Source organism: Carex rostrata, chromosome 21 (genome assembly GCF_964058835.1).
Source record: "Carex rostrata chromosome 21, lpCarRost1.2, whole genome shotgun sequence".
In the NCBI taxonomy this organism is placed as follows: domain Eukaryota; kingdom Viridiplantae; phylum Streptophyta; class Magnoliopsida; order Poales; family Cyperaceae; genus Carex; species Carex rostrata.
This window is the reverse complement of record NC_135938.1, coordinates 5293097-5317464: the sequence shown is the minus strand read 5'-3', so window position 1 is coordinate 5317464 and position 24368 is coordinate 5293097. Positions and strand designations below refer to the sequence as shown.

The following is a 24368-nucleotide window of genomic DNA, read 5'->3' as shown; positions in this document are numbered from 1 at the left end:
ATATATATATGAGATCATACAACATAATGTCATATTATCTAAATGAGGTCTTATTTCAAGAAGTTTTACATTTCTTTAATTTTGAGAAAGATTAAAGGTGAAGTTTTTAAATTAATATTTACAAGAGATCTTCTATTCAAATATCAAACATATGACTTCTTACACAAAAATATTGTCTCAATCACTAGATGATTCCCAAAACTATATGTACATTATATATATAATATAATTTGTTGTATATTTGTGGATCTGAGGTTAGCTTCCTTTACAAGCCTCAAATAAGAATCACAGAAAGTTCAGAAATCAGTAGTATCAGTGGCGCCAAAAAAATTTATTGAACATTTATTTTCTTGGCTACAAGTACTGAAGCTTCCTCCTATCATCCTATGACCATGAATCCGTCTGAAAACGAAGTGTCGGAGTATCTGTAACTTCTCCAAACTTCAGGGGCAAATTAGTGAAAGTGAGGATAATATTTAACACATTTCCAATTATCTTGCACCAAGTATTTTGGTTGGTCCTTGTTTTCGGGGCTGGAGGCCTTTGGCCTTCATGCTAGTGCTGAGATCAACGAAAGACTAAAAAGAGAGAACAAAAAAAATTTTCAAATTTTCAAATTTTCAAATTTTCATAGATTTGGAGCTTCCTTCCTTGCTTCTTGATCCTTGAAAGGTACGGTTTCTGCATTCCACATAAAAGAATTTCTTCAAATGATCTTTAACTAGATGAAAAAATTTATATGAAATATATATTTTTTTGTTTGTTTGAACAAGATGCATTCGGTATACCGTGATCTTGTATTGATTAGGGAATTAATCAAATTTGTTGTAAGTTTAAAGAGGGGAGCTGGTGTAAATTAGAAAAGAGAGATCATCTGTTGTTCAATAATACGATCAGTGTAACAATTATATTTTTTCTTTCTTTCTATAACTACTTAATTATTCTATAGAACTACTATTAATACTAAGTACAGGGACAATAGTAGTAATTCAGTCGTATCATAATTGATTGTTCTTATATCGGTATTATGGTAAAACGTATAAGATCGATTGATGATAATAATATGTTCAAAAAAGCCGATATAAGTATGAACATTGAATGTGTTTAGGAGGAACAAAGAGGGGAAAAATTAAATCACAAGCAGCGATGGAGCAAGTATGCATGCGTGCTATGCATGGCGTCTACAAGAAAACAATCGTGACGAAAGAGATCAATCCATATTTGGAGGAAAACATTAGGCTTCGAAGAAAGAAAGGGCGCCTATTTCGGTGTCTTGGCTCATGTCGAGTTCGAGCAATGAGGCATGATCAGAGTGGATTCGAGACTTCCCAAAGCCGAAGCAGCTCTGCTCTTAAAGCTGTTGCTACACCAATGCCAGTAACCACCAAAAAGGTACATGAGAAATTCTCCTTGGCAGTTATTTCTAGCAAGTTTTGTTTGCTCTTTCTTTTCCCACATTTGAGTAAAACAGAGAGGAAATATCATAACCACAGAGTTGGATATGTGAATATATAATGTGTGCAAAACATAGGAACAATAAAGTAAATAATCACTTAACAAGCTTTGAGGTAAATATTTTAACAGTGTAGTTTTGGCTTCGTGCAGCTTACGGACTATAGAATTAAAACAGTGATGCAAATGATTTGTGCTCTGCATGAAGTTTAAACTGCTCTGTTAAAATATTTACTTCAAGCTTTGCTAGTACCAGTAGCCCCTGCCCTTCTGGACCGTTCGATTCCTTTTCTCCGCCGTTGTGTTTTGTACAAAAAGGCCCATGGGCTAGATATACACTTTTTATTGGGCTTAGAATGGTTAGGCCTAAACGAATATGTGCGTATTTGCTCCAACTTAGAGGTGACGGTCAATACGGTACGATACGGGTTCGATAGAGATACTTCCGTATACACTATACACAGTATATTCATTATAAATTATAGATTTATCCACATTTTATTTTAATCATTCGTCTTATTCAAATTCTATCATAACATGTTAACGTTAAAAAAAGGTTGAATATTATATAATTATTAAATAAAATTATAATTTATATCATGTAACTCAAATAATATGTAAATATATATTATTTTAAATAGAACATATATAAAATATCATAAAGTACCAAGGTTTTAAATAGCGATTATCGCGTCATAGCGGAAAGGCTAAAAAAAAGCTATTGTGAATAGTGTAGCTATAGCGAAAGCCATCATACAAAGTATTTTTTGTTTAAAAAATTATATTTTATATTTCTACAAATTATCAACATTATCTAAAGTCTCATAGAGCAATAAGTAACACACAATTGATTAAGGAATTATAATATTTATATTGAACCAGTACAAAGTCTAAATTACTATTCAAAATATATCTAATAATATCATAAATTATCTATCTTTTTTCCATTCAAAATAATTTAAGTATCATGGCATAAAATATGTTTTTTTTTCTAGTAAAAAAAAATTAGGCATCATGGAATAAACTATATATATATATATATATATATATATTTTTTTTTTTTTATTTAAAAACAAAATCAATCTGGACCTTGAAAAAATTGATCTATAAAATTAGCTTTCAGTTTGGGCATTTATATAGAAGCCTAGGTAGCATAGCGTGTAGCGCAGATAGCGGACAACTATTATCGCTATAGCGGTCGTAGCTGAAATAACGCTCTTTTATCCCATAGCGTAGCATTCAAGGTCCAAAAATGCTATAGGGCCGCTATTGCGTCGCTATAGCGCGCTATTTATAACACTGTAAAGTACAATAAAAAAATATTTATTCCTTGATTTTGTTATTTAAAATACATATAAATTATTAATTAATTAAATAAAAATACATAAATATTGCTTAAATCATCTCTTCGTAATTGTAAATATTATACAATTAAATAAATTATTAAACATTATTATATATTTTTTATATTTATTTATTTAGTATTTACATGGTAAGAATATTAAATAGCTCTTATTCAATAAACCAACTAATTCTTTACCCATAATTATATCCATTATAATAATGTAAAAATATATTTTTTCCGTCCACACCGTATTAAAATACGGTGCAAATTGTATAAACGGATTTTGTTGACATACCTACTCCAAATTTTCTTAAACGTTTTGCTTCAAGAAAAGTAGGAGACATGGATCAAAAAATTGATTTCCAATGCACTTACTTGAAAAATCTAATTACAACATTATTCTATTTTTCATGTATTTTGTGTTATTCATCATAATATTATTCATAAAAATCAGTGTTCTAAATAGCGCGCTACAACGACGCAATAGCGGCGCTATAGCGTTTTAGGATCTTAAACGCTGAGCTATAGGATAAAAGTGTGTTATTTCAGCTACGACCGCTATAGCGGTAATAGCAGTCCGCTATTTGCGCTACACGTTACATTATATAGCGTACGCTATGCTACATAGGTTTTTATTTAAAGGTTTAAACTGAAAAATTATTTTAAAGATTAATTTTCAAGGTCCAGATTAATTTTGCTTTTAAAAGAAAAAAATAGATAATATATTCCATGATGCTTGTGTTTTTTTTAATAATAAAAAATAGAATTTATGCCATGATGCTTTGAATGAAAAATGATAAATAGTTTATGATATTATTAGGAATATTTTAAATAGCAATTTGGATTTTGTACTTGTTCAATATGAATATTATAATTTCTTAATTAGTTTTGTGTTACTTATTGATTTATGAGACTTTAGATAATGTTGATAATTAGTAGAAATATAAAATATAATTAAAAAAACAACACTATGTATGATAGCTTTCGTTATAATTACGCTATTTGCAATAGTTTTTTTTTAGTCTTTCCACTATAACGCGATAATCGCTAGTTAGAACCTTGATAAAAATAAAAAATGCAATTTGAATCACTGCCAAACATGCAATCATTGAGTTATACGTGGTGATGTTTACAAATCAACCACAAAGCAAACCTAACCAAACATCCAACTTTTTTTAATTTTCAAGTGCGTGTTAAAAAAATTATGATCTCGTTTTCATTGGCAAACAAGATAAGCCAAATCTTAAGTGGTATTGCATGAAAACAATGTGTCCCAAGTTTGAAAGGAATCAATGATAGAATCTCAATCATAGAAAGCGACGAGATAATTTGAAATTAGCTAGTATCTGCCTTAATTCTAGATTTGGGGGACAAATACAGAGAATCAACTGCAAATGGGTAGGCTTGTTGTGAGGCAAATTGTAAAGTAACAACTTGATTTGTCACGGGAAACCTTTTTTACTATATATATAGGAATAATTGGTATAGTCGTGCTCATGTGATTCTTTTTTATTTTTCTTTTTACTTCTGTATTGTTTCTAGACAGAGAATGAAAAATTTAATGTGATTAAAATTTATTTTTATGTAATATATTGCAATTAAAATAATAGAAGGCAGTCATATCCGTAACCCGTGAATAGTCGCGTTATGTGTGGTTACGTTGTTATCACACATAACATGATAAAATGTGACGTGACTGATTGAGCAAATTATTGTTTTCAAATTTTCACTTAGTTTAAGGAAAATAAAAACAAAACATACTAAACAACTATTACAAAATAAATAATAATTAAAAAATAATGTTGAAAAAATTGATTATGTAACATGTGACATGACGTGACCGAATTAATTTACAAGACATGACGTGACGTGACTAAAATAGTGGAGCACTGTCACGTCACGCGACATGCAAGTCATGTCACTAGAAACTAGAACTTATTTTGTAACCGTAAAGAATCTGAATTTAATTTCCACCCATTACATATTCTGTATTTTAAAATTTTAGCCTCTGTTATTAATATTTTCTAATTTTATTTCTACATATCTTGTAATCGACACATATGACGTGATATAACATGACTAATTTTTTTCATTAAAAAAGTGAGAGAGAGAGAGAGAAAGAGTCGGAAATATCATGATCCTCTGGAAGTTACTAGGTTAATTCAAGATTTAGTCCATTGCGTATTTGTAATGTTTTTACTAATTAATTACATGTGCTCTGTAAGTGGACCAATAATTTATAATCACATAGGTGAGAAAAACATTTTCCACAAAATGACTACAATGACTATAACACATTTAATGGCCTTTTTAATCCGTTTCTAAAAAGATAAAAAGTTTTATATATGTGATGTCAGTTCAATGCACTTTAAAAGCAATGCCAAGTTTTATACATCTTGACAAAGATAAGACTTTAAGCATATTTCACTGGAAAAAGAGTGTTTTCTATACCTTATTTCTGAAGTTTTAGTTGAGATATGAGAAATGCCTTTTCCTATCATTAATTAATAAGAATAATTATAATCATCATCACACCTCTATGCCTCCATTTATCCCCTCACTTTCATTAAAGAAAAATTATACAATGGTCATCACTAATTATATGGTTCTCCTTTTCCAGTTGACACACTCGTCTTGATATGACCACTCCTTTTCTAGCCCTCAATGGTTCCCGCATCAACCTTCATCAAATGAAATAGTGGGGACCCCGCATCAACAATCGTCCATGCGTTAACATTTCTCTAACCAAAATAGTTGACCACATAGGTATAAATACTCCAGTGCATAAGTATAAATATTTGTAATACTTGATATTAATACTTTCATATGTCAGTCAATGTCATATGTAAAAAGTACTTGCAAGTATAGGTATAAATACTTGCACGACGAGATATAAATACGTAGAAGACGTTCGTAATTTTAGATTCACAAAATTCCTCATAGATTGTTAGAAATGTGGACGAGATTGAATGAAGAAAAAAAATCACACCTCTAAAAACGTGTATAGCCACCTCATGTAGTTTGAGATTTGGTTAGAGAGACAATTATTTATGTAAAAAATATCCACCTTAATAAGTATAAATATTTTCGTACACAGAGATTAATACTTTAAAGAAAAATGGACATTTAGTTTTTCAAATTTTAATATTTATAACAAACTTCTTATTAGAATTTTGAACATGTGACATTCTACACTAATATTAGCGTCTTTTGCTCACTAAATTAAAGACTGGTTTTTATAGCTATTATGGCTACATTAATTATTGCCCTTTTTCGTAGTTTTTTTTTATAGGTAATAGGTATAACATTGCCATTGATTTCAATAAGATTCAATAAGATACCATAACCACTTAACAAATGGACCTAAATAAATCCAAAAAATTAATATGACACTAGGAAAAGTAATTGCATATTGCTCCACTTATACTTTTACTTGTACAAAGTAATTGAGTGTTAGTTGACAAAAAATATTGTGACAATTTGAGGAATCAAAATAGCAACATGTTATTATGTTATTTTGGATTATGTCAGCAATAAAGTAGAAACTTAAAAACAAAAGAGAGTTCTATAGTTTAATTAACTTAATGCTTTTTGTCTGTACAAATGAAAATCTCAAGAAAAGTGCCATTAGCATTTCTTAGAATAAAATAAAAAAGAATAGTTGGCTTGAGTATCTACCACTCACTTATTCAGTGTACTTAAAAAATGAAGAGAAAAAAGTTTATACAGAAAGCCCAATGATTAAAATACCGTTATTTTTTTTTTCTGGAAGATTACATGTTGGAAATTCAGTATTAGAAATAATTTAAGAACTTGAGTTCTCAAATCATACTCAAAGAAAAAAAATAGTTTATATTTGTTCAAATTTATATCAGTTTTTTTTTTCTTTTTTCTTATGACAAATGAACATTTACATTCCGAACAACAATTTTTTTTCTAATTGTGTTATTAATTAAGATCTCCTAGTATGGAACTTAGTTTGGTAAAACAGATGTTTCTTTACTGATCTTAGCTAATACTTTAACACTAGGGGAATTAGAAAATTAAGATTGTTGATAAATTACTATAGAGTAATATTATTTTATAAGAAAGGCTAAAAAGTATAAATACTTATTTATAAAAAAAATAAATAAATAAAGAATGTAAGTGTTAATTTTTAATTGAGGTGCATTATCTTCCCTATTTACTCAATCCCTTGCTTTTGCATGGTCTTTTTTTTTGTCTGACAAATGGATAATATATATATATTCCATAGTCTGTTTAGTGAATAATTTATTTTTTGTAAATATTGGAAGTCAAAGTCAAATTATTCAATTATTTAATATTTTTATTGTTATAATAAAATTTTTTTTTATCTAGATTTCAAATTCATGACTTCTTACATCAGAAACTATGTGTCTTTGTCATTAGATCAAATATTAGTTCTTATTCAGGGAACAACTTTTACTACTCAAAACTGAGTGTCTCTGTTCATTTTTTCATCTCATCTTAAGAACCGTTATAAAAAATAATTTAGTCCAAGCATTTTTATTATTATCTTAATCAAGGACAGAGGTAGTAACACCAAATGGGGGTCAATTGACCCTATTTATTTTCAAAATTTATGTATGTATATGTGATTTTATAAATTATTTAAATCAAAATGTTACGAATACAGTAAAACTGACATCTATTTACAGTATAAAAATTTTATATGATTGATTCTCATTCACGTATGACCTCATAGTTAAAAAATTTGACTCTGCACATGATCTTAATCATAATATCACACAAATCATCTTATAATTAAATTCTACGCCTAAAATTTCATCCTTACAATACCACGGCTGCAAAACGGAAAGCCCTGGTAAGGTAGGAATTTATTTATTTTTTCTGTGCCCGTGATGTTTTTTTCTTTCTCAGAAGTAACATACAACACATGCCTAGTTCAAAATTGACGACAAAAAGTACTCTAAATTTGTACATGTAGAGGCACACGACATGACATGTAACCAGATACGGCCATGAGAACCACATGCAACCCAATACTAAACAAACTTTTGCCATTTAGATGCTCTGTATTTCTGAAATAGTTTAAATTTTAAGCTTGTCCAAAATCAAATTAATTGTAAGAATCGGACAAATTTAAAAAGTCACTGGACATATTAATAGATAGCGAATAATTTTGAGATTCGTAACGGCTGATTTGAATTCTTCACAGTCAAACTCAAAATGGCTCATAATAGTATTAAGAAAATATAGTTTTGTACTTTCAAAATTATTAACCTCTAATAAAACTATATATTTTTATATAAAGAATTATAATGAGGATGATTAACTACGATTTAGTTTATAATATATTTTGTGTCATTCTAATAGTATTCACACTTCGTCCATATACATGGTATGCATTAACTCAAAAATGAATCTTTTGAGTCAATGAATCTCAATCGTCTGATTTTAAACAGAGTCAATCCGATCACTGCTTATGATATATAGAGCCCTTTAATAGTAGTGAGGATTTAGTCTGCACAAATCTTAGAGCAGATAGAATGATCAATATTCATTAACTCAAAAGATTTCCTTTTGAGTTAATGCAGAGGATAGAAATTCCATATACATGTAGGTGTTGCGAATCAAAAGTTTCATAGGATGGATAATATAAAGAACATGTAATTTCTTAATAAGTAGGTGCTATTTGCAATTATATTATTTTGCTCTAGTCATTGCCAAAAGAATATTTAAGTAGCAATCTACCACAAGCTTGACATTTTTTTTTTGTCCTAGGCTTATCATTCTTAATCAATAATTACATATAGGTCTGCCATTAATGGTTATTTTTGTAGTAAACCATCCAAATGCAATTGGCTCGTTTTCTTGAGATTCTCTCTTGGGACGTGTGGAATAAAATACTTGATACTTGTATTGGGCACTTGAGATGGATATTTTCTTGTTTATCCTCACCTTTTTGTGCTATAACATATATAACCCTGTTTTCAAAGGATAGCAAATTATTATTTGTTTCTAAAAATATGCGTTCAGAAGTACTGTTTGGATGCACTTTTCTAAGCGTTATCTCTTGAATGCAATAGCATCGGAGAAAAACTAGGGTGTGATGTGCTCACCAAGAGGGATTGGAGAGCACATCTCCAAAATGACTATCGGATTGACTCCGAACTACGAATCTAAATCGTTGAAATCCAAGTACTTCGTGAGTGATGCATGTACATGCAAAAATTTTAAAGTTTTGAATTCATTTAACACATGATCAAGCGGTCAAAACAATAAATATTTTATAAATTGTTTTTTAAAATGTTTTATGTATTGATTTTTCATCATTGTTTTGACCGCTTGACTATGTACTTAATGAATTCGAAACTTTAAAATATTTTATGTACATGCATCTCTCACGAAGTACTTGGATTTCAACGGTTTGGATTTGTAGTTCGGAATCAATCTGATAGCCATTTGAAGGTGTGCTCACCAATCTCTCTTGGTGAGCACATCACACTCTAGTTTTGCTCATAGCATCGAAATAGTTTTGTAATTAAAAAAAAAGAGATATATATGTATGTTTTTTTTTATCAAAAAAAAGTTCTTTGAGATGGAAATTTATTGCAAGGAAATGACCATTATAAAGTTACATGTTGGATCTTGCCTCCAAGTTGGTCATGCTGAAAAGCTCCATTTAATTAATTATTATATCTTATTTAAGAGTAAAAAAAAGGAGACGAAATCATTTTTCCTTCTAGAGTTTGTCTAATAGTATAAAATACTTTAATAGAGGGACCTTGTGTTAAAATGTCACTATCAAAGATGAGCCGGGCCATTAAATCCGGTGAAAGTTGGTGTTATATAGATGTTATTTTTTATTGAGTAGAAGTAGGGTGTTCTTAAGCTCACCAAAGTAATTGGTGAGCTTAACTTTAAAATTCATCAAATCGGTTTTAAATTATAAATCCGAATCGTTGGAATTCGTCTATCTTATGAATGATGCATCTACATGTGAAAATTTTAAATATTCGAATTAATTTAGTATAAAGTCAATCAGTCAAAATTAGAAGGTTAATAAATTAATTTTAGCGCATTCATTTTTTGAACTTTTTTTGACCGCTTGACTTTATACTAAATTAATTCGAATGTTTAAAATTTTCACATGTAGAAGCATCACTCGTAAGATAGGCGGGTTTCAACGATTCGAATTCGTCATTTGAAACCAATTTAATGAGTTTTGGAGTTAAGTTCACCAAACACTTTGGTGAGCTTAAGAAGACCCTAGTTTTACTCTTCTTTTTTTTAATTTTATGGTTGTGTCTGCCTAGATACTCTAGGATCAGGTTTAATAAAAATTGTCACCTCCATGGTAATTACTAAATTATCGGTGTCACTTTCTAATTTTTAATCTGAGTTACAGAATAATTTTTAATTTAATAATTTTTCGCTCCATTTGCTTATTAAGAAATCAATTGCTATTTATTTCTATTGGTTGTTCGAAGCCATGCAAGATTTTCTTTCTTTCTTTGATTGATTGGTAACTAGAGCGAAATTAAAATTGAATCAATACAAGCATGGAGTCCAAAGCATTTCTAAGAAATTAAAATTGAATCAATACAAGACAGCTGTATACAATTTGCTTTGAATTTCACGGATGTAGATGCTCTTATATTTAATATTTCATAAACAATTCAATAGTTTTTCTTTCAAAATTTTTATTACTTTCTCAAAGTTGTGAATCAAATACTATGTAAAAAGCTGATTTTTTTTTTTTACCAAGCATTTAATAGTGTTTTGACTTGTATATTTTATGTTTAGATTTTTGATAAAACATTAAATATGAAATGAGACTCAAATTATATCAAATACCCAAGCTATTTATGAAACAATTTTTTTTTATAAATTTTTTTAGAACTAATAATAAATATTATCGAAATTGTCACATTAAATTAAATGAATCACAAGTTTATTTTTCTATTCTCATTCATCTGAAGATGAATAAACGGCCATATAATGACAAGAATAATTTACTTGCCAGAGCCGTTTCTTGAATAGAATAATATTTTTCTTCACGCAATGTGGGTCCAAAAGTCAATAGCTCAGACTCAGAGCACCAAAGAGTTAATTACTTAATTTACTTTGGAACTATAGTAACATAATTTAAAAAATAATATTTACATTATTTATTTTCAGATCTCTACAAGCAAATAAAATAATTTGAATAATATTCAAAATAATTTTATCCAATATTGACATTATTTGCAGATTTTACGAATATTAATGAAAGTTGTGATTTATATCTGTATTCCACGCTTAAATTTTTGAACCTTATTCATTTTATTTGATAACATCACTGAGTATTTGTTTGATAAATTATATCTATATATATGGTACATGCATCACAAAATATTAAACCTCTAAAAATAATTTTCAATATTCAAATATTAATGGTCGTATTTTAGTAGCGGATCCGGGTTATGAGTTACCGACGCCGTCTCTGGCTTTAACGCCGTTAGGAAAAGACGGAAAACTGGTGGGAGACGAACAGCACGCAGTTTTGAAGATAGGTCCAAAAGAGTGTGGGGCCCATATAAGGATAAAATCAAGCTGATCCCAGCGTAGTTGCGACAACTGTCCGTCTGACTCATGTTGCCTCCTTCCTACGTGTCGCTCCATCTCCATCCATCCCATAATTCCAAATTAAGGGGGAATTTCATCTATACCCTTCAAAAATTTCGAAATTAAGAATTACCGCCCTAAAGTTCATAATATCATATTTACCCTTATAAATTTCAAAAACTCACAAACTTACCAATTTTATTGCCTTTTCAATTAAAAATCACTTTTAAATTTATAATAATCATTTACTCCTTATTAAAATATAAAAAAAACGTACCAAATTAAAAAAATATTAGTGTTCTAATTGGTTGGTTTCTGGATTGTTTATCTAGAATTTTTTTTTATAAACCATAATTAGAAAAAAGATTTTTATGAAACCAATATGATTACTTTTTTTTTTGTTTACAAAAATCATAAGGATTGAACTGAAATGGCATTTCGGTCCCGCATATTTTTACAACTTTTCATCGTGTTTTTCGAAATCTGTGAAAACAGCTGGGAACAAAATGTCATTTCGGTCCAAAAAAAATGGAGACCGAAATGGCATTTCGGTTCTTATGATTTTTGTAAAAAAAAAAAATAATCATGTTGGTTTCATAAAAATCTTTTTTTTTTTTAATTATGGTTTATAAAAAAATTTTGTTTTAGTTCTAACGCACACATGTATACTCAAATGTCACTGTGTATACATTAAAAGTAGACAAATTAACCATTTGCTCTTGAAAATCGACTAATTAGAAGACTAACATTTTTCTTAAATAAACTATATTTTTTTTATAAATGGTACAATGAGTATTTTATAAATTTATGATGAGTTTTAATTGGAAAGACAATAAAATGAGTTAATATGTGAATTATTGAAATTTAGAAGGTTAAATTTGATATTATAAAACTTTAGAGGAAAAGCTATGTAATTTTAAGTTTTTGAGGAGTATACGTGAAATTCCAGCCAAAAATTAAAGTCCGCAATGACTACTTTCACAGGCTCATAGTTATTTTCAAAGAAAATAGATTGTTATTTTTAAATGTTAAAGATATTTTCACAAGCTCATGGTTGGCTGCCGACAATAAGTAGCTCTGGAATTATTGAGAAGGAACACAGAAAGTTGTGTTAATTTTAAGAATTTAATTATATTTTGGACATATCAATTATATTTACTAAATGAGAAAAAATATAGAAACAAGATCAAATGATTTTTTTTTTTATTTCCTCTCTCGTTCAAGTGGACTTCTCAAAAGCTACCAAAACTCATTTATTGCCAGGAGATTCAAGAAATTAATTTTGCATTAATTTATATCCAGACAATATATATTGAAGTGGACTCTTTAGCAAGCTAATTCCAGAGTTTTATTTACTACCAAGAGCTTCTAATTAAATTTCATTAATATAACTGTCTAAAAACTGTATATATATACTTGTATTCCTTTTTATACAAATTTGATAACATGTTAATTAGCTCCTGCAATATTTCCCCTTAATACAGAATGAATTCCGTAATTCATTGGCATTTTTGCAATATAATTTTATAATCAGATTATGAGGTTAATTGTTAAATTTTTCCCCTTTCGGAGATTACTAATAAGTGATAGCTCATGTCATATAGATTATCTATCAATTTTCATTTGTTTATAAAGCACAGAAATTTCATTTGTTTTCCTAATTATGTTTAATTATAATCTCTGTTTTAGTTGCAAAAATGAGTTAGACAGTGATATACAACATGTATTCATACATATATATATACACAAGAGTTAGGCTGGGGTGCTATGGATAGCATAGTGGCCTCTATGCTACGGCTCAATATTCGAGTTTTCAAAATTCAAACAGTCGATCCGAACCGTTCATCTTATTCTCCATATTAATATCTGCTTGGAGACCAAATTTTACATTTTTCGGAATTGTTTTACTATTTATTAAGTATTTTACAAAATTGTTGATCCAACGGTGGCTGCACAAAACAGTAAAACTGTTGGATTAGCGATTTTCAAAGTGGCTTAATAAATAGTAAAAAAATTCAGAAAATTATAAAATTTGGTCTCCAAGCAGATATTAATATGGAGAATAAGATGAATGGTTCGGATCGACCGTTTGGATTTTGAAAACTCGAATATTGAGCCGTAGCATAGAGGTCACTATGCTATCCATAGCACCCCAGCCTAACTCTATACACAAATAGGACTAGGAGGGATCACTTGACAATCATTATTTTAACAAATTTGATGATTTTTTTTATGAAAATTCAAATAAAATAGAATATAATTTTTTTTGTATATGTATGGTTAAATTGGTAATGGGCATACAAATAGTCTAATAAATTTCATACAATTTTTTTCTTCTAAAAAACTAGGTTGGAACAACTTAATACAATTTAGTATTGTTTGATGATACATCAACGCCCATTCAACTTGGATCACAATTTCAAGTCACTTGATATATAATAAAACATGCATCAAATCTCATTATTTTTGTCGATATAATAATAAGTGAATAATAAAGATAAGTTTATAATATTGGATTTATAATTTAAACTAAAAGTTTGAAGATGGTGAAGGTTAATAAAATACAGTAGGTCAAATAATCTCTTTTTATACTACATGCATGTAGTGGCGGATTGAAGTTAAGTGAATGGGGTCAACTGACCCTCATTTATTTCAATTTTTTTTATAATTATACTTAATTTTTTATATAATTTGGAATAAAATACTAAGGGTAGTGCAAAATTGACTCCCATACACAACATAAAAATTTTATATGATTGACTTTTATTCACATCTGACTCTCATAGTTTGAAAGTCTGACTCCGTCCCTGCATACATGTACAAATATTAGATATATGACTTAAATATGCACATAAGGGAAGCACAATTATACACATAATTATTCGGATGGTCTATATCCGGGTAACTATGAAAAATATTGAACTAGATAATTTTTTTATAAACATATATCTGTATAATTATTACACGAATAATACAAAAATAGTCGGTCTAGATTTTTTTGAAAAAAAGAACAGCTGGATAAGACCCAATAGCCCGGTATGACTGCGGTAGTGCGATCCAATCAAATCCGCAGCTGCTGCTGTTTTCACCCCGTCTACGTCTTCTGTCTTCCTAAGAAGCGAACAAATAATCACTCCCCTCTTCTCCATTTCTAAAATATTCCAAACGAAATTATTAAGTACGAATTAAGAAACAAGATAAAAAGGACTGGAGAGGAGTACTAATGAAACGGTAAACAAGAATTAGAATAAAAAGTACAATTTTCTTTCAATTTACCTTCTCTGCCACTGATCTAGAATTTATAGTGCCAACTGCCAAAGCAGAAAGCGCAAAATGGAAAATTTAGATTTAAAACATAATTGAATCAAATTATTTCGAATGAGTGTTAATAAATTAAATTTACACGGGATGGCTATTATTTTTAAAAAAAAAAACCCTTAATTATATATTGATATTCACAAAAAAGTAATCTAAAATTTCAAAACTAAAATCACGAATGAAAATATTAATTATAATATTAAATTACAATAACTCTTTCTATATTAAAAATAACCATACCATTAGCAAGTTTAATATTTTTCTCTCTATTTAGAAGAGCTAACTATACAAACCGAGAACGGAGTATGTCCGATGGACTCTAGAATCGTCCGATCCACTTTAAATCCGTATATCTACTACATACCTGTTCATACAAATATTAACACAAATACATATAAATATTAAAGCGGAGACACACAAATCTTAATTAAAACAGATGAGATAATAGCTCATCCAATCTAAAAATAAATCCCATATCCATCACAATTACACCGCAGGCCTACAAAACCTGATTAACATCTATTAAACGGTCTGACGACAGTTCAGCGAATCCAGGTACCTGAGTGACGCGGATTCAGAAATTAATACTAGGTAGCGGCACTAGCAGAACCAAAAAAAAAAACAGAGCATCGTATCAAAGTGACCAAACAACACATCACGTGCAAGTGCGTGTGCACCAGAGTTTTATCCTGATCATATCGTAAACCTCGCCACGTCTTAGCCTACGGCCTACGCTCTCCCCTTCTTGACTTGATCAACCTTTTCTTTTTTTCTTTATAATTTTTTAACAGCGACTTCTCCTATATGTATCCTCCCCTAGCTATAAATACACAAACCCTGAGCTCTAACTGCACTCAACATCCATCAATTACCTCCTTACCTTTTAGAGTGAGAGAGAGAGAGAGAGAGAGAGAGTGGGAGATTACAAATTAAGAGTCGTTTTATGCTTTAAAGAGTTGGCTTCGTTTTAATTGATTGTAAAGAGCAAGCAAGATAGCACTAATGGCTCCTCCTGCTCCTGTTGTTGGCTTACAGAGGGTCTTCACCTTTGGCAAGAACAAGACCGAGGGCAACAAAGCCATGAAGGAACTGGTATGTTAATTTCATTGATCTCTACCTTTCTTTTTTCTTTCAATTTTTTTATTTATTTTTTTATTATCATATAGATGTTAGTTCAATTATGTGATCAATTCAAAATTCTCCATGCATGCATGTTATTATTGGTGATCATCTCCTAAAAAGAAAAAAAAAGTATCGGTGATCATGTTAATTGGCATGCATGCAGGTGGTTTTTGTTCTGTTTTATGTGTATATTTGTTGGTTGATTTTCGTCAGCGAACTTCAAAAAAAGAAATTAGTTGCTCAAATTTGGTACTGTATATTGATTGAGAGAATTTCTCGGCTTGACCCAATACTATATATAGATTTATATAGAGTATTAGTTGTCATCTTGTGATGTTTAATCAGTACATATGCAACATTTTTTTTTTATAAAGAGCTACTAAAACCAAATTCAGATGGTAATAAATCAGTGCTGAATTTAATTAGAATTTTTTTAAAAGAAGTTGGTATTGTGATGGCATCTCATTAGAGAACAGAGAGTACCTCTAGTCTTTTTTGGTAGAGTTTTGACTTTTGAACAAAAATTGTGCAAAACGATTCTTTTCATGTAAGGAAAAGTGTAACTTCCCTTAAATAAAGGCCGTTACCTCTCCTTTTGGACCAAATAATGACAAAAACAAACAAAATAAAGTGCATGAGGATGTTTATTGTACGAACCATCAATTTTGTTTGCTTCCTCGGTAGGTATTAATCACCTCCCAATTTTTTTTCCTTATTGTAAAAGTGAATTAGTCTCAAATTCAGGCCAAAACAACAATATTGGTTTGTTTTTGTTTTTTGTTTCCAAATTTTTAGGTCAGCACATGAGACCTGTACCTAGGACCCTTCAATAATTCCAATTTTAACATGACTAACTTGCACAGTATATGTTAAGTCTAAATTTAATTGGTGCACCGGAGATATGTAATAATAGTATTAATTTGCAAAGTTAGCGAATTGAACAAATTAATATTGAAAATATATATTCAGCTTGGAGGCAAGGGTGCAAACCTAGCAGAGATGTCAAGCATTGGCCTGTCAGTTCCACCGGGCTTTACTGTGTCAACCGAGGCATGCCAGCAGTACCAGGAAAGCGGTCACAAGATGCCATCAGGCCTCTGGGATGAAATAATGGAAGGCCTTGACTGGGTACAGAAGGATATGGGGGCATGTCTCGGGGATCCCGAGAAGCCCCTGCTTGTCTCTGTTCGATCTGGTGCTGCGGTACAGTACTTCTAAAACCCCAACTAAAATCACCACTTTCTAATATATATAGGTTATTTGGTCTCAATTTTAATAATTAATACAGGTGTCAATGCCCGGAATGATGGACACCGTGCTAAATTTGGGGCTGAATGACGAAGTGGTGGCTGGCCTCGCTAAAAAGAGCGGTGAACGCTTCGCTTATGACTCCTACCGCCGCTTCATTGACATGTTTGGCAACGTGGTTAGTTTTTTTTTTTCTTTGTTAATGCCAATTTGACTCTAATTAATTAGGAGTAAGGAGTACGTGTGTCTGTGTCTACTAAAATTGTTTCGGTGCTGCTTCATTCCTAATTATTAGTTATTTTAAGTGGGACAAATTTAACATTTGACTCTAAATACTCCAAGAGGCCGGCATGTGCTTTTCCACATAAGAACAAAGTTTAGAGGACACAATTATATGAATTGTTTTGTGAGTTGCTCAATGGCCACCACACGCCTAGTGTTCTTAATTATATAATGCTAAACCTGTTGCGGGGATGTCATTTGAGAGTTAATGGGCTCTGCATCTAGCATTTCTATTTTTTTTTTCCTCTTTTTGCAAACAATCTGTTGCGCCATAAATAGGTATGATTTTCTTGACAGTGACATGCATATATTTCAAATTATGGGATTGTGTCATTGTGTAATTTCTTGTTCCACTTTCTATAATTGAGATAACAAAACAACTAGATATGTAGGGACCAACAAGTTGTTCCATATGGTTATCTTTAGCTGACGTGGTCACAAATAAAGATATGTTTCAATATTAGTTGCATATATTTTAAGGCTCTTAATATTTTTTTTTCTGCTAGCAAGGCCAGTCAAAACAAACTAACTCTTCTAGCTTAATTAGTGGCAATAACAGTATAATTTTTTTTTTTTTTTGAAATCTTGACTGAAGATGAACAACAAGATAATTGGATCTGTTTATACAACCCAGTCATGGTTAATTGGCTGTTAATTTGTTCTATATTTACCTATGAGAAGTTGCAAGAGTCGAGCATAGTCCAACTGAGGTTTGGTAAAAAAAAAAAATATGGATTTGAATTAAATTTTACATAATTTGAAATTAATTATTGTGGCGCTCTTTCAGCCAGCTATGGTTAAAACAAATTACAAAAAAAAAAAAAAGATACATAGAAGTATAAAACGGTACCCTTGGCTTATTAGCTTTCAAATTCTCCAAGAAAAACCGGAAAATATGTAAAATTCATAAAATCTTTAATGAATAAGAAAATCTGTCATAGAAGGAAAAACATATCTTATTTTAATTCATTAAAAAAATCTTGTTGCTCAACAAAAATAATTTAAAAGAAATACACAAATAATTCGTTAAGATTATGAAATTTGTTTTTCTCACTAGGGATGCTGAAATTAATTTGAGGATGAATTTTAGTCTACTGTTTGTCTATAAGGCACCAAGATACATACCAAATACTATTTTTTTCTACTAAAAATCACTATTTTTTTTTTATTCTCATCTACGAATTTCAAAATTCACTATTCTAATTATTCTAGCTCCCATCCAAATATATACCCTTATAATGGGAGCTGTGAGAAAGAGGCCCTATTTTTCTCTTTTTTTCGTTTGTACTGTTCGATCTAGGCTGTAAATGAGCCGAATTTGAGCGAGTTATCCCCAACTCGAACTCAACCGAATTTGAGCGAGTTACCCCCAACTCGAACTCGGCTCATTTAATAAACGAGCGAGTCAACTCGAGTTGGGATGGTAATAATGAGCTGTAGAGCAACTCGAGTTAGACTCGCAACTCATTTAACCAGTCAAGTTCTTAGTATTGTTATATACTAATATGTGTTTATCTATATACAAACAATTGAAATGACCTAGTAATAGTTTATTTAAATACAAACAATTTAACACACAAATAATAGGTCAACTCAAAGCAAACAATAACTTAGAATCTAACAATTTTTCATACAACTTAATATACAAGTTGAGTTATAAATGAGCGAGTTGGACTCAGTTCAAACTTAACTTATTTATTAAATGAGTCAGCCAACTCGAGTTGTAAATGAGCGAGTTAAAGCGAGCCATTAACGAGCGAGTTATGAGCGATTTGCGAGTTCGAGCAATTTTGTACAGCCGTACCAATAAATGAACTCTCCACATGTTGAAATTCTAAAGGTTCAGGGATTTTCAAATTGTTCGTGCAATTGGAGAGGAGCCGGGTTGATCTTGACCTGACCCAATATTTGGTTCATGCGGATGCGGCCTTATGGGTCGGATCCAATTTTTATTTCCTCCGTTTCTGCGCCAGTTACTCTTTTCCCTCCGTCTTCTCGCTCGGATCAATGGCGGCCTTGAACTGGAAAGGACCAGCTCGGGCGGCTCCGATGGTCCGAGAATGGCGTGTGGTGAACCAGCCCCGGCCAAGGATAGTTTTGCAAAGTATCATCCGATTCGAAGCTACTACAATTAGATTTGTAGACTATAAAAGAACTAGAACATCTTTGAGAAACGGAGCTCTTGATTCTGGCACAGGTGATGGGAATTCCTCATGAGCATTTTGGTGACAAGCTAGAAGAAATGAAGGCGATCAAAGGAGTGAAGAACGACACCGACCTGACAGCTGACGACCTCAAGGAGCTGGTGGTTCAGTACAAGGAGGTCTATGCCAAGGCCAAAGGCGAACCCTTCCCTACTGGTAATTTCACATTTCCCTTCAATCCAAGAAACATTTTAATTTAATTATTACAATTTATGAATATGTTTACTATGAAATTGATTTTGTATTCACAGACCTAAAGAAGCAGCTGAGCCTTGCTGTGCTGGCGGTGTTTGATTCATGGGACAGCCCCAGAGCAAACAAGTACAGAAGCATAAACAAGATCACGGGTCTAAAGGGCACTGCGGTAAATGTGCAGTGTATGGTGTTTGGCAACATGGGCAACACCTCGGGAACTGGTGTGCTCTTCACCCGTAATCCAAGCACCGGTGAAAAGAAGCTCTATGGTGAGTTCCTCGTAAATGCTCAGGGCGAGGATGTGGTTGCCGGCATTAGGACCCCACAGGAACTTGACACCATGAACGATTACTTTCCTCAGGCTTACCAAGAGCTTGTTGAAAATTGCAAGATTCTAGAGAGCCACTACAAGGACATGATGGTATATAATATGGCCTTCCAATTTTTTTTCTCCTTGTTTGTATTTTCTATTCTATAAAATTGCTTCAGTGGTTTTTTATTTCTTGTGATTGTAGGATATTGAATTCACTGTGCAAGAGAACAGACTCTGGATGCTTCAGTGCAGAACGGGGAAGCGTACCGGCAAAGCGGCTGTCAAGATAGCGGTAGATTTGGTCTCAGAGGGCATCGTTGATACCCGTACTGCTATCAAGATGGTTGATCCTGGACATTTGGACCAACTTCTCCATCCCCAGGTATAATTAAATTAATATTTGCCTTTTTAGTTTAAGCATTCATTTGGAGTGTATGAATTTGTTCAACTTCTAAAAAAGTATTTGTTTATACTGACTATGCTTTTTCCTGATTACTTGATTACTTCAGTTTGAAAGCCCAAAGGCATACAAGGACAAGGTGGTTGCCACTGGCTTGCCTGCTTCTCCTGGAGCTGCAGTCGGTCAAGTTGTGTTCACTGCTGAGGATGCCGAGACATGGCATGCACAAGGAAAGACTGTCATTTTGGTGAGTTTACTGCAGAGAAAAAATAGGCTAAGTAAAAACAAATTAAAATATGCAATTTAACCAAATTGTTTGTTGCGTTTTCTTTCAACTTAGGTAAGGACTGAGACCAGCCCAGAGGATGTTGGTGGCATGCACGCCGCTGCTGGTATTCTGACGGCAAGAGGTGGCATGACCTCTCATGCTGCTGTTGTGGCACGTGGGTGGGGCAAGTGCTGTGTCGCTGGCTGCTCCGATATCCTTGTTAATGATGCCGAAAAGGTTATTTGAGTGGCTTTATATAATTGATCACTTGATTTGATCGGCTGGTTAGGTGTTAAAGTGTTAAACTTGCAGATGTTTTGGATGAATCAGGATTGACTTGCTACCGGTGTTTTAAATGCAGCCTATGCGGTCGCATAGGCGTTTGCAGTCAGCTGCCGCATAAAAAATTCCTATCCGGACTGCATATGCGGGTCCATTTTGAAAACGGATTCAAAAATATTCAAAATCCATTACCAGACCCAAAAATATAAAGAATTCATTATCTGAGTCCGTGGACCCAAATCCAGAACCCATTATCTGAGTCCCTTACCGGTCCAGTCAAATCCACAGCCGCCTCAGCTTTTTTTATAGGCGATGAGCTCTGGGGATTGGGATTCGAATTGATTGGCGCTGGGTATTCGAATTAATTCTACAGGAAAAAACTATGGGCTTCTTGTTGGGCCTTTAGATGTATCAAATATTAATCAAATATTAACCAGGGCTGCTTGTTGGGCTACTCGTGAAAATGTATCAAATATTAAACGTATCAAATATTAAACAAACTGACGTGAATAATAATACAGATTATATCTACTGGTTATCAGGCTAAAAATATTAAACTGTTTTATCTAATCCTCACAAAAACCTTAGATATATCAAATATTAAACTGTTTTATTTTAATATGCATATAAAATGTTAAATATTTAATGAAAAAATCCGCATATATAAGTCCTCATTAAAATCCGCATATGTGGCTACATGCTACATATGCGGTATGCAGTGGCCTTCCGGATACCACATCAAAACTGCATTTAAAAGCATCAAGAATTCGTTTCTGTATTTTGTTTGTTTAATTATTTTGAATTTTGATATTTCAGGTAGTGATAATTGGGGACAAGATAATCCATGAAGCTGAATGGATCTCACTTAATGGTTCAACTGGAGAAGTCATCCTGGGCAAGCAACCGCTAGCTCCACCCGCTCTTAGCGGTGACTTGAGCACATTCATGCCTTGGGTTGATGAAGTTAGGCAAATTAAGGTCAAATCTCTCACAAATGCTTTGCTAATAGAAAGAGATTTAACAAAGTTTGAACTCTTTAGGGTGTCACTTCACATCTAACTTGCGTACTTTTGGCATTATTAGGTGATGGCTAATGCGGACACTCCAGAGGATGCATTGGCTGCAAGAAACAATGGTGCTGAAGGAATTGGTCTTTGCAGGACAGAACACATGGTAATTTTTTTTTTTTTTTTTTAAATTTACTAGAAGAGGGAAAGAAGGACAATGTGGTAATTGTTTCTCTAACACATGGTTGCATCTCAGTTCTTTGCATCTGACGAGAGGATTAAGGCTGTGAGACAGATGATCATGTCTTCAACTGTAGAACAGAGGCAAAAGGCCCTTGACCGTCTCTTGCCGTACCAGAGATCGGACTTCGAAGGCATTTTCCGTGCTATGGACGGTACCTGCTCTCCCTTTTTCTCAGTTCATTATTGACTCTTTTAACTTATCAAAATGTAATTTGAAGAAAAAAAAGTTGATGATATGTTTTTCTTTTGTTCTTTTGTGTTTAGGCCTTCCTGTTACAATTAGGTTGCTCGACCCACCGCTGCATGAGTTCTTGCCAGAAGGCAACATTGAGGATATAGTCCGTGACATGGCTTCCGAAACAGGCGCAGCTGAGGAGGAAGTCTTTGCCAGAGTTGAGAAGCTTTCTGAAGTGAACCCTATGCTTGGTTTCCGTGGCTGCCGGTCAGAATTACATCAATTTTCTTTGTTCTTTTATTTGGAACTAGTACAAGTTATGTGGTTCTCATACTTCTTACAATGATATAATTACAGGCTTGGAATTTCATACCCCGAGTTGACTGAAATGCAAGCACGTGCAATCTTTGAGGCGGCAATTGCCATGAGCAACCAAGGTGTTAAGGTGTTCCCAGAAATCATGGTGCCTCTTGTTGGTACACCTCAGGCATGTCCCGTTCACAACTTCTATCAAAATCCTATCTTCACAATTTGCAATATTTCCATTCTGACTGAGATTTTCCTACTAATAATAGGAACTGGGACACCAAGTGACTCTGATACGAAAGGTGGCCGAGAAGGTGTTCAGTGCTTCAGGCACTTCGGTCGCCTACAAGGTGGGGACCATGATTGAAATTCCTAGGGCTGCCCTTGTTGCTGATGAGGTTAGAAAGAACACTAATGAAATATATATTTATGTTAAATTCTAATCCTTAAGTGGTTTTTGTTCTTATTTACTTTGTGCTCCTCTTGACAGATAGCAGAGCATGCAGAGTTCTTCTCCTTTGGGACAAATGATCTTACTCAGATGACATTCGGTTACAGTAGAGATGATGCCGGCAAATTCCTTCCAATCTACATTGCACAAGGAATTCTCCAAAATGATCCCTTTGAGGTATAACTTCTATCTTGTTAATTTCTTTTTTTTATAATTGATTATCAGTTCCCATAATAATAATTTCTCCTGTCCTGAATAAAAACAGGTGCTAGATCAGAAGGGTGTTGGTGAGCTGGTGAAAATTGCCATCGAAAGGGGCCGCAAGACTAGGCCTGATTTAAAGGTTTGTTATAATTTAGCATTCTAATCAAGTCATAACTATTATTGTTACTATCTTTATTTATTATAACTTATTTCGTTTTGCCAGATTGGTATTTGCGGAGAGCATGGTGGTGAGCCTTCCTCGGTTGCATTTTTCGCCAAGTCTGGATTGAACTATGTTTCATGCTCTCCTTTCAGGTTAGCCTCTCTTAGATTCTGAATGCATATTGAAATTTTGAGAGTGATTCTGCGTTCAATCTAATTGAATTTACAATTTTTCTTTTCAGAGTTCCAATTGCTAGGCTTGCTGCTGCTCAAGTGGTGGTTCAAAAATGATTGCTCAGGTTAGAGCATGATTTAGCATGCCAGTGGAAGGAAGATTAGCAGTAAAATAATTACTCTTCTGGTTTCATAAGTCTCGTGTTATGTGAGAGAAATATTGCACTCTTCCTGTATGTAATTGACGGTTTCGTGTCTTGTTCAACTTTCTGCTGGCATTCCATGAGAAAGCCGCTTCGCTATGTATAATAAAGACATGAGTTTGTGAATTGTGCTGGTTTTGTTGCTTGGTTCTGATTGCTGTTTGCTTGATTTCATTTGACCAAAGGTTTCGAATCTGATTTGGAACAATCGGAGAGTCCATGTACATTTGGAATAAGATTCGATGGCTTGGATTGTGTTTGATCTGAAAGTGTTTATCATTGGAAAATTGATTGACACTTAAATTAGTGTTTGGGACTCTCCAATTGATTCTATACCATTGGTGAGTCACTCCTTTGAACAAAACGTTATAAATTGACTTACAAGAGACAATTCTATAACTAAGACTTCAAATTCATACTAA

General features: G+C 32.3%; 1 protein-coding gene across 2 annotated transcripts; it reads left to right on the top strand.

Annotated features, from left to right (window-relative positions):
* The first annotated feature begins 322 nt into the window (after positions 1-322).
* Positions 323-24097, top strand: PPDK (pyruvate orthophosphate dikinase). 2 transcript variants are annotated; one of them, XM_078322897.1, is made up of 20 exons: positions 323-672; positions 1109-1392; positions 15743-15799; positions 16799-17032; positions 17118-17255; positions 19557-19719; positions 19815-20179; positions 20274-20453; positions 20581-20718; positions 20812-20976; positions 21838-21999; positions 22105-22194; positions 22285-22423; positions 22536-22713; positions 22804-22933; positions 23022-23150; positions 23243-23380; positions 23469-23546; positions 23631-23722; positions 23812-24097. In XM_078322897.1, the coding sequence occupies exons 2-20, from the start codon at positions 1147-1149 to the stop codon at positions 23858-23860; spliced, it is 2871 nt and encodes a 956-aa protein (XP_078179023.1). In that variant the 5' UTR covers positions 323-672; positions 1109-1146; the 3' UTR covers positions 23861-24097. The 2 variants fall into 2 exon arrangements, with proteins under 2 accessions (XP_078179023.1, XP_078179024.1); XM_078322898.1 differs by lacking the exon at positions 16799-17032 and having other exon boundaries at positions 477-672.
* The last annotated feature ends 271 nt before the right edge of the window (positions 24098-24368 follow it).